Source organism: Cyprinus carpio, chromosome B1 (genome assembly GCF_018340385.1).
Source record: "Cyprinus carpio isolate SPL01 chromosome B1, ASM1834038v1, whole genome shotgun sequence".
NCBI lineage: Eukaryota > Metazoa > Chordata > Actinopteri > Cypriniformes > Cyprinidae > Cyprinus > Cyprinus carpio.
In genome coordinates this window covers 17,560,369-17,579,436 of record NC_056597.1, presented here as the reverse complement: position 1 = coordinate 17,579,436, position 19,068 = coordinate 17,560,369, and the positions used below count along the sequence as shown (strand labels likewise).

At 35.5% G+C, this 19,068-nt stretch overlaps 2 protein-coding genes across 5 annotated transcripts; one reads left to right on the top strand and one right to left on the bottom strand.

Annotated features, from left to right (window-relative positions):
- Positions 1-51: 51 nt before the first annotated feature.
- On the bottom strand, positions 52-14,854 carry sclt1 (sodium channel and clathrin linker 1). 2 transcript variants are annotated; one of them, XM_042716794.1, is made up of 22 exons: positions 14,755-14,854; positions 14,136-14,177; positions 13,973-14,040; positions 12,885-12,934; positions 12,646-12,718; positions 12,337-12,392; positions 9,902-10,031; positions 8,380-8,502; positions 7,757-7,822; positions 6,814-6,884; positions 6,418-6,508; positions 6,230-6,321; positions 5,253-5,430; positions 5,045-5,143; positions 4,496-4,567; positions 4,329-4,403; positions 3,694-3,839; positions 3,409-3,601; positions 1,394-1,590; positions 983-1,061; positions 804-899; positions 52-262 (listed from the first exon to the last, which is right to left on the bottom strand). In XM_042716794.1, the coding sequence occupies exons 2-22, from the start codon at positions 14,167-14,169 to the stop codon at positions 200-202; spliced, it is 2,052 nt and encodes a 683-aa protein (XP_042572728.1). In that variant the 5' UTR covers positions 14,170-14,177; positions 14,755-14,854; the 3' UTR covers positions 52-199. The 2 variants fall into 2 exon arrangements, with proteins under 2 accessions (XP_042572728.1, XP_042572729.1); XM_042716795.1 differs by lacking the exon at positions 14,755-14,854 and adding an exon at positions 14,465-14,694.
- A 6-nt stretch (positions 14,855-14,860) lies between these two features.
- On the top strand, positions 14,861-17,350 carry cb1h4orf33 (chromosome B1 C4orf33 homolog). Of its 3 annotated transcripts, none has more exons than XM_042716801.1 (6): positions 14,861-15,004; positions 15,386-15,597; positions 15,883-15,943; positions 16,029-16,080; positions 16,588-16,787; positions 16,877-17,350. In XM_042716801.1, exons 2-6 carry the CDS (start codon positions 15,417-15,419, stop codon positions 16,974-16,976), a joined length of 594 nt encoding a protein of 197 aa, XP_042572735.1. In that variant the 5' UTR covers positions 14,861-15,004; positions 15,386-15,416; the 3' UTR covers positions 16,977-17,350. The 3 variants fall into 3 exon arrangements, with proteins under 3 accessions (XP_042572735.1, XP_042572736.1, XP_042572734.1); XM_042716802.1 differs by lacking the exon at positions 14,861-15,004 and adding an exon at positions 15,127-15,148; XM_042716800.1 differs by lacking the exon at positions 14,861-15,004 and having other exon boundaries at positions 15,256-15,597.
- Positions 17,351-19,068: the final 1,718 nt, after the last annotated feature.

Genomic DNA, 19,068 nt, shown 5'->3' with positions numbered 1-19,068 from the left:
TTTAGATGACATTTCTCCCAAAGCAGTGATTATTATATTGTTCCTCAATGGTTAGTGGTGAACTCAAGCTCTTTTTATTACATTAATTGTCAATAATAAACACGTGGGGAATCCAGTGAAAGCTCTCAACACACTGAAGCCCAAAAACAAAGTGATCAGGGTGTTGAAGATGATGTGACCAAAACCAGCTGCTGTTTATCTATGATAAAGTCTCAAGATCCATCATGGACGCCGCTTTTCTCCGTTGTGATATCACACTCAGCTGAAACAGAAAAAGTAGTTTATAGAGGGATTCTGTACAGCAACAGTCGGGTTCCACAAGTAAAAACCCCATTCAGCTTCTCTATTAGGAGAACTGATTTTTAACACTAATTTATAAACACTTAAAGATAGACCTACTGTGAGCTACAGGGTTATTAATCAACGTACATGCTGTCAGTCTTAAATATAAAAAAAAAAACATTTTTTAAATAATCCTGTTGAACAGCAGAATTCCTGGTGAAAAACTACAATCACCCATGATTAGGCAAAAAAAATTCAGAGAATTGCAATTTACGCCAAAAACCAAACATACACTTCTTGGGATTGTAGTTCTTTCCGTCCTTTAAACTGTAAAGTACACAGTCTTGTACCTTTGTGTTTTTGTCTACATTTTAAACACTTTTTTTTAGGAACTCTAAAACTAAAATGAACACTTTAAAAATCCCAACAGGGAAAATACTTCCAGAACCAAGGCTGCTAAAAAAAAAAGTGAGTGGCCACTGATGCATTCAACAGGCAGGAAGTGTGTAAATATCAAATACCTGTTGTGATGCACTGGCCGCACGTTGCTCTGCCTGAGTAAGACGCCTCTGTAGACGCGTGTTCTTCTCCTGATGCTCTGAAACCTGCCTCTCATACTAGGGGTGACAGTGATACAACATGAATGAAATTCAAACACTTCCAGCACACATCTAATAGAAACAAAACTGCATGTACACACCTCCAGTATCTTCTGATGATCAGCTTCCATCTGGATCTCCAGTTCCTGAGTGCGCTGTTTCTGTCTGTTCAGCTCTGACCTGCAACAATCACAGTCATTTTAATTGCTGTGATCCAGACTTGACCTGCTTTATTTAATAAATACACATATGTAATCAATAAGCTTGTTATATGATAATTATTGTCTCAATACAATGAAAATAAGCATGAGCAATAACACGTTTCAGCCGTGATAGGACTTTCTGGGTATCATTCACATCCATTTAACTGAGCAGGATGAGTAACACAACAAAGTTTAATACTTAGTTGTCTGTCCAGATCTTTAACCCTAAATATGAATAACAGTAATAATGATTTTTGCCTTAGCAAACAATATTTCTGCGGGATCCGTATGTGCTGAGTGAGCATTCACCTGAGGCTGTTGAGTTTCTGCTGGAAAGCCTGTGTGAGGTTCTTGGCCTCATCTTTGTAGCGGCTGATGGTTTTCTGTTGAGCGAGCAGCAGTCTGGTCAAACCAGCGCTGGAGTTTTTACTGCTCTCCTCCATCTCTCTCAGCCTGGACTCCAAACCCTGCTCCTTCACACACAGCTCCTGTTGCATCGAAGACACCTACACACGCAAATAAAAACCTGTGAAAAAATCCATATTCTACACTTCTAGCCATTCTATTTTTCCCCCTCAAGACCATTTACAATGTTTCTTGCACTAAAATTCAGTTGTTTTTTTCAGACTATTTGAGATGATCTCTGAACATTAGAACTGTTCAAATTAAGATATTATGAAACCTGAGATATTGCTGACCCTGAAAATACATGGTAAAAGGAAACTCAACTGTACTTGACGTGAGAGCAAACCTCATTTGTTTATGCACATCAAGCAATTGTGTTTGAGCTTTTGTTTACCATATTTGATGTGCTCTATGTATGCACATTGATCAGTGTCTATATGTGAAGAAAAGCTTTAAATCTGTTCATCATTTAAAGTAAACGTTTTTTTTAAGAACACTGATTAAACTGCTTAATTCTTGTGGACTACTTTTATGATGTTTTTAAGACCTTTTTTTTTTAATCATGAATGTTTTGGGGAAATGGACTTTCAATGGAGTGACAGAAATCTCAGAAGTTTGATGAAAAATATCATTTGTGTTGATGATGACTGGAATAAAAAAGGCTGAATAACTGACAGATTTTTGGGGTGAACTATTCCTTTTACAACTTTATGTAAACTCTTGTTATAATTGGTTAACCTATGCATATCAGTGTAGTTCACACTGTTGTTCATCAGGTTGGGCCAGGTTCCTGAATACTTATTTGTTAATATATAAATATGAGTGCTTATGTGCTCAAAGTTGTGACGTCATTATGTCAGAAATCCGATTTTCTATGACACAACCTTTAAATATTGCTTATTGGTATTGCTTATTGGTATAGTTCACCGAAAAACACTTTTTTTCTTAAGTTGTTTCAAATATTACTTTCTTCTATGGGGAAAAAAAAAGTATTTATAAAATATATTTAAAATATTTACATGCATACACACTTATACATTTATATTCTTATATTATACATAAATATATTTAATATGTAAACAACATATTTTTCTTAAATATATACATGCATGTGTTTGTTTTTATATATACATCATATATGTGTGTGTACTGTGTATATTTGTTATGTAAACAAAAACTTATTTAAGATGCGATTAATCATTTGAAAGCACTACATTAAATATATTTTCACATTAGAAATACAGTCATACAAGATTCAACTGATGTGAATGTGAGTAAATTATTGATTTTTTTTGGGTGTACTATCCCTTTAAGAGGCAAACAGCAGCTTAGTATCACTGCGATTCCAGAAAATACACGGGTAATGTGTCCCGGCAATTGTTCCCGGGTCACTAGATTTTGCCCCTTTCACACTGCCAGTGACTTCCCGGAATCTGTGCCTGTGTTCACACACAACCCGTAAAGGTCTCGTAATGACATGTGACATCAGGATGTGACGTGTAATGTACGAGTCGAAAACGCTAGGCACTTTAACTTTCACTTAAGCTGGCGAACAATCTCAGCTTCAGGGTGGATAGTGAGGAGCTAACTGATCTCTGCTTCATTACAGTTTGCACATATTTTTTTTTTTGTCGCGAACGTTGATCTGCCTTCAGAACACCTGGTGAAAGAGTCGCACGATGATGTGCGTCATCACTACGACACACCCTTTACGGCATTAGTTCTGGCTTTTGTTCACATAGAGCTCGTACCAGGACTGAACCCGGCAATGTTACTTGGTCCCCAACCCGGGATCATTCCCGGGACGTGTTTGCGTTTCACACAGAAGGCGACCCGGCAATTTTCCAGCAATCTTCCGGGACCAACGTGCAGTGTGAAATGGGCTTATGAGTGTTTATGAGAATGCAGTTATTTGTAACCTGTTGTTTGGCACGTCTCTGAGCGAGCGCACACTCTTTGCGCAGAGCTTCCATGTCTCTGTGCAGTTGCTGGTTCTCTTGCTGCAGCGTGAGTCTCTCCTCACTGATTGCTGTACTCTCCTGTCTTGCACTCGTCAGCGTGGACTGCAGCCTCCGCACCTCCTCCTGACAGCGCAACAGCTCCTCTGAATACCTGCACAAGCACAGGGGAGGCAGCAAACTATTCTGAATGCACGCTTATGTTTGCCCTCTGTCTAGTTTATGAGAGTGTGTGCATATTCTCACTCCATCTCCATCTTCTTCATCTTGTTTTTAGTGCTGTTGAGTGTGAGTTGCATTTCGTCCTTCAGTCGTTCAGCATTTAAACATCTCTGATGGAGAGCCTCCATCTTCCTCATCTCAGGCTCTCCAACTCGGCCCTCTTTATAGACCTACAACACAAACACAATTTTTTAAAGTGTTTTCAATGAAGTCTCTTATGCTCACCAAGGCTGCATTTTTGATCAAAAATTCCAATTTAAAACAACTGTTTTCTATTTATCACATCATGGCTAATAACACTCCTTAAAGGGGTAGTTCACAAAAATGAAAACTCTTGTCATCATTTACTCACCCTCATGTTGTTCTAAATCAGTTTTCTTTCTACTGTTGAACATAGAAGATATTTGAAGAATGCTGTTAACGGTAGCCATTGACTTCACTGTATTTCCATACTGTCAATGGCTGCCATCAACATTCTTCAAAATATCTTCTTTTGTGTTCAACAGAAGAAAGAAACTTGTACAAGTTTGGAACAAAGTGAGAGTCAGTAAATGTTGACAGAATTAAATTTTTGGAGGTGAACTATCCCTTTAAATTTGATAATATCACAGCAACATACAGCCTTAGTACATTTAATTATAATGTGCATTTATTTTCACCTTCTCCAGCTCCTCTTCCACAGCTTTTCTCTCCCTATGGGCTCTTTCAATCTGTGTCTCTTTATCGGCACATTCCTACACGCACAACCACAGAAAGAAATATGTTGATTTGCAATGGTGACAGTTGTAGCTATACACATCTGTACATATGCTGATGAATGTGTCACCAGTTGCAGGGCAGAAAGCTCCTCAGCCATACGATGAATCTGAACGTTACACTGCTTACGGACACTCTCTACCTATAAAAGGAGGAAAAGATTCAGATGTGGTTACAGAAGTGCAAGCCAAAATTAATAGGATTGCCAAACTGGATGGAGCAATTTGATAAAATGTTTGACTTTCATTTTAGATGCTCAAGAGACTCTTCTCGACAGGTAAGCTAAACATAAGCTTTTTAAGCTACACACTGATAAAATAGTAAGATATTGTGAGGATAATAACAATGGTAAGAACATGGTAGGGCGTTGTTTGAAAACTATGCTTTATTTAAAAGTTAAAATAGTTCCTAGTTCCTGTAGTGCCAACACGCCAAAAAGTGGGTGTTTTCACCAATAGTTATAGGAACTATAAAAATGCTCCTCATGGTGCCTAAAATATCATCTAGGTAGGCTCACTAGGGTTGGAGCAAAGCCGAATTAAACGTGTCTGAGAGTAGACCTGATGCTGTATTCTGTTGTCTCCCTTTGAAAGTCCCCAAGAAGGTTAGCAGTGATCACCTCTTTCCTGGTGCGCATGGCAGCATCCTGGATCAGCTGCTTCATGGCATCTTTCATCTTCTCCAGCTCTTCTGCTCTCTGTTTCTCCCTCAGCTGAGCCTAGAGTAACATATAAACACAGCAAAATGATTTTAGACTGTGAGAAGTCAGGTACGTATAGAAGAGCTCTTGAACTGGGCCTGTGCGGTGTGTTTATTTGGAGTGTGACCTGTTCTCTCTGAAGCGAGGCTTCCTCAGCCAGCTGGATGGAGTTGCGGAGGCGACTGAGGGCTTCAAATTTCTCCTCTTCCAGAGAGGAGCAGCGACCCTGCAGTTCTCCCACTTGCCGCTCCCAATCCGTCTGCTTCCTGCGCACTGATTCAGAGTCCTGCGTTGCAGCTTTGAGTCTGAAAAACAAAACAAAACAAAATACAAATAAAATAACATATATCCATATTTTCAATAAGAATTAAAAAAGGAAACAATCTATACAAACAAATCTATACAAACTCCTTCGCAAAAAACAAAAAACAAAGTTACATTATTACATATTTGTATGTTCATTAGTAAAAATAAATGTAGTGATATGTGCAAATAATTTTTTTTATATCTTTTCTTTTTTGGAGGCTGGGTCAGTTGTTTTAAAACTTCATATGTACATTACTGTTTTTTTTATTTTTTTTAAATTAACATTTATGCTCACAAAGACTGCTTTTATTTAATCAATCATATAGAAAAGTAGTATAATATTAAACTGTAACAGTGCATAAAAACAGTAGCATAATATTGTAAAATATTATTGCAACTCAAATAAGCTGTTTTCTATTTTAACATTTTAAAATTACATTTATTTAATTTATTAAGGCAGCCTTTACTCCAGTCTTCAGTGTCACATGATCCTTCAAAAATCATTATAATATGCTGATTTAAATCTAAGGAAACAATTTATTATATTTATTATCAGTGTTATAATAATAGTAGTATCAAATGGCTATGCTCCTTATTTTTGTGTAAATCATGATATGTTTTATTTATTATTTTATGACGAATAGAAAGTTCAAAAGAACAACATTAATTTGAAGCTAATATTTTTCAGCATTATAACATGGTCTTGACCATATTATTTGATTAATTCTATGGATCCTTGCTGAATTTAAGTGTTATTTCTTTTAAATAAATCGTATTTACTTCATTATTAATCTTTACCTGGCTTCTAGCTGCTTCAGTGCTGCTTGTAGTTGCTGTAGTCTCCGATCAGATGCTTCTTCTCTACCCTGAGCTTCTGCTGCGTCCTCTTCCTGCACCATTACACAAACATGACTTCATTAGAAAAAAATCTAAAAAAGCACAAAAATAGAAACATTAACAGTGTATGCAAGCTGTCTGTCTCTCACCCTCCTCTGCATCTGATCCTGGACATTCTGCAGGAGTCTGGTCATCTCCTCCACTTTAGTCGCAGAGGATCTCTGCTCAAGCTTTGCTTGCCTGAAACACACATACACACAAAGCTGATCTTTTTAGTACTTTCTAAATTTTGACCTTTTTATTTCTTCTTATTGATAGAATAGCAAGATGACAGGAAAAAAATGCAACAATCTTCTAAATTCAGAAAGTTTTAGAGGCATTTCAAAAGCAGTGAGAAAACCAATTTTCACTCCCTGGAGTAAATATGACTGCACTTGTGTTAAAATCATGATAAACACACTGAGCTGACTGAATTATAAACATATGAGCCAAACAGAACAGAAGTCAAGCTTAAGTCTTAAAGGGTTGGCCATCTGTAACGCTACCTGAGTTGGCTGCGTAACTCCTCCAGCTCACTGCTCTGTTCTGCCACCGTCTTCAGGAACTGCTGATTGGTCTGAGTGTGACAGAACAGACATGAACGCAGGCTGAACACTTCAAAGAAATTCGCAAGGATAAAGGAAGTAGGACAGGGTGGAGGGGTTTTGGAGGTCGAGATGGGATAGGTGTGAAAAAGGTGGGTGTGTGAGAGCTACACTGCTTATTAAATATTCACGAATAGAGTAGTATTTCTCTCCTCAACCAACACACACACACACACACACACACACACACACACACACACACACACACACACACAGGCTACAATGAACAACACTCAGCCAAACAGGTGGTGTTCTGACTAGTGTGAAAAAAGCATGTGACTAAGAGAGTACAAGGATTAGGCTTTAAAACCATTGCATAACTCACTGTACATGGCAATGATATCACTGATAAAACCCTCTCATAAACATGTAAAATGATATTTCTCAACACATTTTTTGATAAAACAATTTTCAGTGGGAAAAGCGGATTGATTTTATCCACCTGTTCCATTGGATCATGAAACATGGCTGATGACATATTTAAGGGATAAGGTACAGGCCATTATCACAAAATAAAAAGGGTTATTCACCAAATAAATACATAAACATAAAAAAATGCAATGATTTAATTATGTGAGAATTATGTTGCTGTGATATTATCCCAGTTTCACAGACAAGGCTTAAGCCTAATCCCAGACTAAAATGTATGTCTGGGCTGTTTTAACTGAAAGAAATTTGCACTGACTGATCTTATAATATATCAGTGCCGTTGTTTAGTTTTAAAAGATACTTGAATGTCCTTACTGAACTATGGCTAAATCCTGGTTTAACCTAAACCCTGTCTGTGAAACCAGGCCTTAGATCTTAACCAGTATTGTTTACATATTGAAAGAGGAAGTCTTACTGATTCCAGCTTCTGATTGGTCAGCTGGAGCTTCTGGCTGTGTTGCTGAACCTGCACCAGCTGAGTCTAAAACAGCACAGCGATTGTCAGTAAGAGCACAGACAAAGCATTTCAAAAATTAATTAATGTGTATTATAATAAGCTTCAAGCCACGATTAAGTCAATATTTTACAGCCAAAAGCTAATATTGAATTCATATATTCAAATAATTCAGCCCGGCATGCCTTCTGGTTCATGTATAATTATTGGAAAATGCTGCGGGTCTGTTTGCTCTGTTAACTGTGACTGCATGTAGTTAAACCCTGCCCTCTAGTGTTCAATCATCATATTACCTATTCTAGAAATAACTGAGAAAAATAAAAAGGATACTGAACTGATTTCAGAAATCAAATATGAGTATGGCCACCAAATATGTGCTTATCGATGTGCTTATGCTTTATATATATATATATATATATATATATATATATATATATATATATATATATATATATATATATATATATATATATATATATATATATATATATGTGTGTGTTGAGTTTAAAAAGAAACCTATGATCTCCTACATGCATTATAAACAGACTGAACATGTGAAAGTGTTAGTATGTAAACACTGTAACCTGCATATGTTGCCGTTCAACTGCATGTATTTGTCCGTCACTTATGGAGCTCTGGTACTGGGTCTGCAGTCGATCCAACTCATGCGAAGCTGTCTGCCACATCTGAAGAGCCCGTTCTTTCTCCTGGAGACACACACAGAACAAATCAAACTGAAGGTAAATAGACTATGATTGTGGCCTTCCATGAATGTGTATGTAAACCTCTCTCTGAATACCACTGCTATCTGAGATGCAATGTTAACTGAACTTAACTGATAAATTTATACTGTAGCTCAACTTGCAGAGAATTTAATTATGATGCTAGCAATGTCAAGGTCATGAGATTTATTGGCAGGGAATACACATATTTCTCTTGCACTTTAACTTGTTTTGCATAAAGCATAAAGGAGGAAAAATAAATCAAGTTTATTGTTTATGTTAAGATTTGCTTAATTACAGTAACTGCAGTAACAATTATATTTTGATGTAAATACGCTGAATGGAAGAGATTTTTATAACTACAGCAATTAAAGCTTTTAAATGTTTTGGCTATGACTCAGAATGCATTTAAATTTCATTTTGACACAAATTGACTTGTGTTTTTATAAAAACATTTCAAAATGTAAAATGTCCGTGAATACTCCTGAGTATTAATGCAAATGAACTGCTGAATTCAAACCGATTCATTAAAACGGACAGTTTGCAAAAACTGATTTGCATGAATGAATCATATTCCCAGATCTATCCCTTTTTTGCTAATGAGTTTTAAACCAGAGATGCTATTAAAATATTTTAGTCTTAATGGTCTCATTCTTTTTGCAAAACAAGTAGTGGGAAAACTAGCACACAGTTTGCAAATATTCACAATATTGCTTATTTGATATTGCCAAACATCCAATATATTCTAATATATAACAGATACATCTAATTATAATATAATATAGCCATGCAGTTACTATTCTTCTTTTCACTTTGCTTCCTCTTTCTGTATTACCACCTTTATGATGAGAAAGAGTGATGTCTCACTGGAAGTTTCATTTCTAGCTAATTATTTAATTCTCAGTCAGTTAGGAAATTAGAAATGTGAATATGAATCAGAAGGTCCACAAACCCAAAAAAAAGTCACTTGAGATTTGACTTGAACTGATGCGCTCTCTAGAGAGGTTTAGATGTGATTTGCAGCATAACATTTTGGTGAACTGCTCCCTAAAGAAGGGCAAAGATGAGCAATGTCGGGCTGAAAGTGGAACGCTTGATGAGTGTCGCACGAATATCTCCGTAACTCCGTAATGTCAAGTGTTGATATGTAATCCTCAGTAGCACCTGGAGCGTACTCCACGCTGATTAAAACCCATTCCCTCAGCACAACATGACCTGCACCGTCTCATCACGTATTAACTAAAGAACGAAGCTTTAAAGCGGGGATAACCCCCGGATCACAAGAGTTGGAATACAGGGCCAGGAAAGTGCCTGTGGGTTTGTGGTGCCATAGACCAACTCATGGGAGTTTAGAGGTGGGTTTGGAACAGGTCTGGATATTCACCTCCACGGCACACTTAACCTGCTCCTCGAGATTGCTAATGGCGATTGCATCCGCTGTAGCATCTCCTCCTGTTCCAGTGGATAGAGACTGCAACTGCTTTTCAATGGACATTCTCTGCTCAGCATGAAGCCTGCAAATAAAAATTAATATACACAGTTATCGCAAAAGGTCAACCTTCGTAAACCTTTGGGAATTATCTGCGGACATGCTTTAATTTGTTCTGAAATATTAACTGACTCATGACTTCGAGGTCCTAGTAATAGATTGGCAGATGTGCACATAATCAAATTAAATCAGTGTCAGAAGAAAGTAGATATATTTAAAAGCAAGTTTTTTTTCCCGTTAATGTTAATATTTAATTTAATAATTTAATAAATGTAATAATTTAAGATGTATTTGTCATTTTGCTTTTCTTTTTTCATGTAAATATTGTTGGATCTGCTATGTTTAATTGATTCAATCGTCACTTTGTGTTCTTTTACTATTAGTGCTGTCAAACGATTAATCGCATCCAAAATAAAACATTACATAATATATGTGTATATTTATTATGTATATATAAATATATACACATGCATGTATATATTTAAGAAAATTAAGTTATATTTATATATTAAATATATTTATATATATAATATAAATTATAAGAATATAAACATATAAATGTATATACACATGTAAATATTTTCAAAATACATACTATATGTGCGTGTATTTATATGTGAGACCCTGGACCACAAAACTTAACAGTCTTAAGTCGCTGGGGTATATTTGTAGCAATAACCAAAAAAACATTGTATGGGTCAAAATTATCGATTTTTCTTTTATGCCAAAAATCATTAGGATATTATGTAAAGATCATGTTCCATGAAGATATTTTGTAAATTTCCTACAGTAAATATATCAAAACCTAATTTTTGGTGAGTAATATGCATTGATAAGAACTTCATTTGGACAACTGTAAAGGCAATTTTCTCAGTATTTAGATTGTTTTGCACCCTCAGATTCTAGATATTCAAATAGTTGTACCTCAGCCAAATATTGTCCTATCATAACAAACCATACATCACTGGAAAGCTTATTTATTCAACTTTCATATGATGTATAAATCTCAGTTTCGAGAAATTGACCCTTATGACTGGTTTTGTGGTCCACGGTCACATATACATAATAAATATACACAGTACACATACATATATTATGTAAACAAATTTTTTTTTATCTTGGATGCGATTAATCGTGATTAATCATTTGACAGCACTAATTACTATACAATACTGACAATTAGATCATGGTGGGGGTGCAAGTTTTCCTAGTAGGGCCCTATGAAATCATTTTTTCCCAAAGTGAGTTTTTTTTTTTTTTTTTTTTAAATTCCATTTGAATTTTTCTAGACTCTGTTTTAATGTCAAAAAATAAATAAATATCAAAAGCATGTCTAACTGATTGAAATCATGAAACAATTTAACATCAATTTATTAAATATTTAACAAAACTTTTAAAACATTTTAAGGTCTATGGCATATGTTTTAGTTTTCCTCCCCTCAAAAAAGTTTTACTCATTAAATTTTCTGGATTTAATTTTCATTTCATTTTTAATAATCAAAAGCATCTCTAATTAATTAATTATATTAAAAAAATAATAATTATTATTTTATTTATATTTTCACAAATACTTTGCAGTGTATTTACATTTTTCTGGTAAATATTCCTTAAAAAAATATTTTAATAATATTTGTATTATTTGCACTATCATTACATTAAGTAATATATTTCTGTCACAGTTTCTTCAAGTTAAACCAAACTTTAATTTTTACAGGGTTAGTTTCTGATTGTATATATGACTATAGTTTTTCTCAAAAGAAACAGTAAAATGCTCATGAAGTGACTCTCAGAGCAGTTCTATAGATTATGTTCATGTGACCATGTACTCATAGATTGAGGCAGCAGAGGCTGAAAACACAGCGAGTGCACACGCTTCAGTATGTGTGTAGTAAATGATGCCGCGCGTCTATGCCATTTATTTACACAGACACGCAGAACATGCAGGATCCACATTTAAATATCATATTGTGGCCTAATATTCTCAAAAACTGAACCATATGGTGGATTGATTTTAGTGCACTAACCTACTATTGATTAATTCATCCAAAATTTGGCAAATTCTGTGAAATTCCAGGTTATACAATACATTTTTGTGATTGGATTCCACGATTCCGTCCGCAATTTCCACATTGCAGAAATCATAGGGCTCTACTCTAGATTGAAGCACGAAACTTTCTCCCACAAATAAAGTGAATTTACATAAAGGGTGGGCTGTGATTACCAAAGCCACCTCATCTTGCGCTGCAGAAGCTGTTAGCACTGTCTGACTCTGATAATAAATCAGTGGCTGGATGGAGAAATCAGCAGGAGATCCATTCGAAAGCTCTTACCGCTCGTTTTCCTTAACCACCTGCTCCAGGCTTGCTTTGACGTCTGTCATCTGCTTCTGAGTGTTTGACAGGGAGAAACAAGCGTGTGAGTGAGTGGTGGGAGGAGGATGATGATTGAGAGAGACTGAGAGAAAGTGTACTCTTGAATGGCAAACTTATTATAGGAGAAATTCACTTGACTTGGGATTAAACTGCAATTTAAAGCTGACAGTATGAAAACAGCCCCATCAAGCCCTGACAGTCATAAAACCTCACTGTAATGTGAGCATTTATGTGTTGTAAGCATTTGTGTAGGGTAGTAATGTGTACCTGATAGAACTTGAGCTGCATCTCCATCTGTTGTATGTGCCTGTCATATTCTTCAATTAGAGGAGCCATTAGACTGAAAACACACACCCAGGTCAGAAAACAACATCGTGAAACATTTAAAGATGTAAAAGACAGATTTTTTTTTTTTTTAAATATGAACTGGATGCATGTTTAAAATAGTAGAGGACTTGAACCAGAGACTGTAGTAGCAGTTTTTTTTTAAGGCCGTAGAGACTCACCCTCTGTCTGAGATCCAGGGAGCTGCAGATTCCATGACCACATCAACTGTCTAAAAAAAAAAGTGAAAGATTTTTTTTTTTTTTTTTTTTTAGTCTACAGATGGTTTCCCAAATCCTTCAAGCCTTAATTCTGGGTTTCTGCAGGTTTATGAATTTAAATTAAGACTTTTAAGACCTTTGTGAGACCAAGAAAACTTAGGAAATAAACTGAATGGAACATGATAAATCAGTATATCATCATCATTGATTTTGTCTTGTTTTCTAGTGCAAATGTCTAAAAGATTCCTAAATCATTTGCCTAAGTAAAATTATATCAAATAAAGAGTCTTATTTACGGTGAAATTGATCAAAACAGAGTGCGTTTATTATGAAAAAAATAAATAAAAAATGTTTATCAAAAGCGAAAATAAGATTTCATACCCCATTGACGGACATTTGTTCTTGTTTTAAGCATAAACTCAATTTTGTTCAATTTACTCTGAAAACAAGACTTTATAAGTTCATTCTGCATCTTGAGTAAATGTGTCTTGATTTAAGGATGTTTAGATATTTGTTTTGGAAAACGGCAAAAATACTGAGGAAGATATTCATTCTTCTGCAGTGCATGCAACATTTAATGACGTAACTATGAATTTAAGAGTTTCTGCTTCGTTTTAAGACCTTTTAAGGGCTTAATTTGTGGAAGGGTGAATTAAGAATTACGTTTATTTTAGAAATTTTCTGTTTATTTTTTCCCCTATTGCTCTGACTTAAATATGGTGAAAATTTACAATCTGTTATAATTTACTCTCTTGTTATTCCAAGCCTGTTTAGAAACCCTTCACTTTCTTTGTATGGGAAATAATGCAGTAACAGTGAATGGTGACTCGAGCTGTTAGTTCTCACATTCTACCTTAACATCTTTTGCATTACACAAAAGTCATACAGGTTTGGAACAACGTGAGTGTGAGATGATAACAGAATTTGTATTTATTTAGCTATGAACTCTTCTATTTGTACTTAACCAAACATTCATTCTGGACCACAGGAGAATAATGCCGATATCTATAATTCAACAAATAAAAGTGCCATTTAATTATAAATCTAACCTGTGACACCGAGGAGGGAGGAGGAAATTCATCCTGATATCGACCCAGGACAGAGTTTAAACGATTCACTGATAAGACAAAAACAAAGTTCAAGTGTCGATGAATATAATGCATGATTGTAAAACTGTTCACAACATAATTTCTGAGATCTAGCGTAATTCACCTTGATCTCGAAGAAACTCGACTTCTGTTGTCATTTTTGCATCTGCAGCAGCAAAAAACTTTGTTAGGTCAAACGTATCTGCAAGGCATATGCATTGCTTTGCAAAAATGTATCATCAACATAACTATAATAACATTTAGTATGTAGGTCGGTAGGTAGGTAGTATGCAGCGGGGAACAATTTGCTTTACTGAAGCAGTCAGTTTATACACAGCCAGCACAAATGATCCCTGGAGACTGTCTTTGTGTAGGGATATTAGTTTACCATTGAATTAACTGACTCTATAGAACCATATCATTTATCATTTTGGTCTAATCGAGTAAACGTACATTATTAAAGTGGATTATTACGAAATGGCATATTCTTCAATAGATTAAATGAAAAAGATGTGTAATCTCAGCAACAGCATTAAGCATCATTGGTATCTAGGTGGAGATTTGCATTGGCTAACTAGCAAGCTAACGGCTACACATATATCAACATTCGTTATAAACGTGCTGAACACTCTGTCAGAAAACTTAAGTGAATTATAAATGTTTATTTTTTTCCAACGCGTAACATGAGAGATGACAAAATAGCAGAAATACGTAAATAAATGCAATGCTATAAGGATAGGTACCTCCAAATCCTTCCGCCTTGTAGTTTAAAGATCCTCCCAGCCAATCAGATTCATGTTCACGGACGCTCGGATTCAACCTCAGAGCCAATCAGATTCATCCTCAAGAACGCGGTGCAACTTCTTAAAATGTTCCCGGGAAATTTCAACCCGCTTGCGTTCCGTGCGTCTTACGGAGTTCCTGTTTTTTTTTTTTTCATGGTTCTTGAATTGAGGAACTATCAACATGAGGACCCTCGATGTGATCGAATAGGTTAGACTTTACTTCACTGTTTTTTGTTTTTATTTGTTATTTTATTTAATACTGACTATGTGGCTGACTGCTGAAACTTACCTGGGATTCTTAGTTGTTGTCGTGTGTGTGAAATCAGGAAGTGTTCTTCGAAAAAAACATCAGGTGTTAAGTTTATGATATCAGATAAGTTAATGATGGCTTATGACTGTTGAACTTTATTTCATTATCAGACTGTCCTGTGTCCTGAGCTGCTTAAGACATATACGAGCACAGAACAGTGTCGCTGTTAATAATACTTTATATTAACAGACATATAACTTTTAAGAACTTAATCAGATAGTAATTTATTATTATTTCAGGTCTTGATAGAAATAAATAATATTTTACCATGCTTAACAGTGTCTGCGTCGGTTGTATCCTCCTGACTGTCATGGAGTTCCACATCAGACATACCTGGGACAGCTTACCTGTGGATCATGAGCCGGTAAAGATTCGCTTCTCACCTGGCGAGGATGGTTTGTTAATGCAGGTGACTGCTCCTTTCTTTAATGACCCCCCTGCACCAGCCGGACCACCTGGAGAGCCGTTCCCTGGTCTCTGGGACTATGAGGGTAAATTCATCTGTACTTTTAATAAAGGTCCAATTTGTCAGTTTTGGTTTATAGATTGAGTTTCTTACTTTCAAATGACTAGATAAAGAATTTGTGCAATCAGCTGATCATGTTGATCCTTGGACTATTACCAGATAAATCAAAAAGATTTAACTTTGGTGCACACTTGAATTAAACTTAGAGGAGAAAGTTAACACTAAATAAATGTTTACCTTTCACTGATTTTCTGTGAATTTCCAACTGACAGTTTTTACAATTTTACAATCTCTTTGACTAATTTTTCAGTGGTGGAGTCATTCTTCCTGAACAGCGACACTGAGCAGTATCTGGAGGTGGAAGTCTGCCCGTAAGTTAAGCCTACAGTGTTGATCAGGCAGCAGGAAGATTTTTCATTGCTAACTTGTAATTGAAATAATATTTTGATATTACAGTCATGGACAACATCTTATTCTGCTATTGAATGGAAAACATAATGCATTTATGGTAAGAAAATACACACTGTACATCAGTTTATTATTTTTTTTAGTAAAAAATACAGTTAAAACTATCAAATATTATGACAGTTTAAAATAACTTTTATATTTGAATATTTTAAAATGTAAAGTATTCCTGTGACCGTAAAGCTGACTTACTCCAGCAGCCATTACTCCAGTCTTCAGTGTCACACGATCCTTTAGAAATCATCTTTAATCAATTAATTTGCTGATTTGGTGGTCAAGAAACATTGATTATTATTATAGATGTTGAAGACTGTTGTGGTGCTTAATATTTCTGTAATTTCTGAAATCGTGATGCATTCAACAGTGCCTTTACTGTCACATTTGATCAAGTATGGTTTATAACAGCAATTGTCTAAACATTAAAATGCAGAAAAGCTTAATGTAATAGTACAGGAGATAAAAAAAATGCAATGATATGAAATGTTCTTATGCTAATCTTGACCATTAGCTTATTATTTTGTAATAATGTTTGTGCTATAACCTGTTACAGCAACAACTCCCTCTATCATTCAAAGCCAATATAGAGGACAAGACATGGAAGGGAGAAGCACTTCTACCTTGGAGGTATTTCCCTCAGGGCATCAATAAGATGAATTCCTATGCCATCCATGGCTCTGGAGCTGGAAGGACCTATGAGGCTCTGTATCCTGTTCCTAGAGAAGACCTAGTAGAAGGACAGGGACCAGACTTGTAAGTTTAGATATCTTAAAATGATTTGTTTCCTTTTAATGGGTCTTAACATCACCAGGATTATAACATTTCTTATCTCATCTGAACAGTCATCGACTTGAGTATTTTCAAGACTTCACTCTTCAAAGCATCATGGGAGAAGATTGGGTTCAGCCAGAATCTGACCTGTGGGATTTGGCAAGAAAATGACCAGCTGAAAATCACAAATGAACTTAAAACTGTCTTCTAACCGGCTTTTTTAATGCAGTAATTACTCGCAATTTGCTTCCATGGCTATGTTAGAGCACAAACTCCGCTGCAGTCTAATCAAAGTTAATGATGTGGCTTGTTTTAATGTGGGTGTAATAGCAATATAATGGCTTTTATTATCACAATTTAATAAATCTTCTCTCAGTAATGCGGCACTAATCTCAGCAGTAAGTACTCTATCCAGCACCAAATGTTTATGTAGCAAATGGGAATTGTTCATTTTATATAGGCTACTGAAACGAAAATGACCATTTAATAACGGAGATGGTAAATGAGGAAATCGAACATTTTAATAAACAGACGATAAAATGTAAGTTTTGTTTGTCCTGTCTTGGTAACATATAGTGCTTCTATATATTAAATAGCCTACTGTATAAGTTACATGAAGATTCCTTCGGTTTTCAAGAGCAAAATTAGTAATTTTCAATTAACATTTGCCTAAACCTACCACAAGATGATTCCTTAAATCCCTTTTATGTGTTGTTATTAGGTCTGCAGCAATTTCGTGCAACCTTTGCGTATCTGGCATGAGCTGAAGGAAAACCTCTTCTAAAAACAGCCCAGTTTTAACTCTCTCAACAAACCCATGCGTATCATCGATAGGCGCTGCGTAAACTACAAATTAGCTGCTAATAAGACGGAACACGGGTTTATAATTACAGCCGCTATCCGTTAAATGAATATTAACAGTGACTAATTACCGAGACGCTGCTCTCGCGCTGCAGAACTCCTGACACGAGCGCGCTCTGCGGGCGTGAGCTGAATGCGCGCGCCGTACCCGAGAGCGAAGGTCATGGCTAACCAAAGGAGGCCGATATTAAAAATATCTTGAACTTGTTTATACAAACATTTTTCTGATATTATAACTTAAAACTTTAAAAGGGCACATTTTAAGGGTTCGTGTTATAGTGCTGCTATTACTTAAACACCAAATTCATGGAAACAAACATCATGTAGCCTAATCTGTTAATATGTAACTAATTTGCTTCTAAATGCTTAGTTTATTTATTAATTTTTTATTAATAATTAATTATGGCATACATTATTTATAGCTACACACATACACAAACACATATTAATTACATACACATTATTTACAATGAATTATATGTTGTATATTATATTAATGTCCATATTATTAAATATCTTCATTGTTGTTGTTATATGTAATTTGTATAACATGGAAAAAGATGTTACTCAAATTCATCTGTTGGGAATGCAGAGAGGCACGACACATTACTAATATATTAAGCCTAAATAAATAAATAAATAAAAATTGAACCCAGTAGAAAGAATCACATCCAGGCCCGTACTCAAATTACACACACAGACTCAGAGTAATCGCATTTGTTCTCTCCACATGCAATCTATTCACTGGGGGAAACAGCGGAGTACAAATTGCTTCTTGTTAGGAGCAGAGCGAAGTCAATCAGATGGCCTTCCACTCATGTTTTTTAAATCAGGGAGAATTTATGAGCTGACATTTTATAATTGATAGGAGGCCTGTTCAAAACTGAATGGGTAGATTGGGCACTGGCATGTTTTCAGAGGTATTTCTGCTAGCTGAACAGCGTAAGCCACACGGAAATGGAATAGATTTCATCGAATACACATTAGATACAACCCTGAATGCCGAAGGGAGGGGTAAATATTGTCACTCCTTTTTTTAAAAAATGAGAATGAATCATGTTTGTTATTTGATTCCATTATATCCATAATGGACCTGTTTACCTGTCGCTTTTGTCCCTTCCATCCATTTGTCAGAGGCAGGTAATATCTGCACTAAATTATTGATTCCCATCTATTGGAAAACACATAACAAACAAATATTTTGAACCTGCAATAGTGTCTAGTGGCAGTTTACAAAGCATTTTTTTTCCTATCAGAGATAATTTTGATAGATTTTTTTGTTTTGTTCATCACTAAAAAATATCAATCATTGCGCTCTGAGCTACAAAAATGTGTTTCCATGGCAACAAACGCTTTTCTGGATAAAAGGGGCTGTCAGGGAGAATATTTTCCTTTATAACTC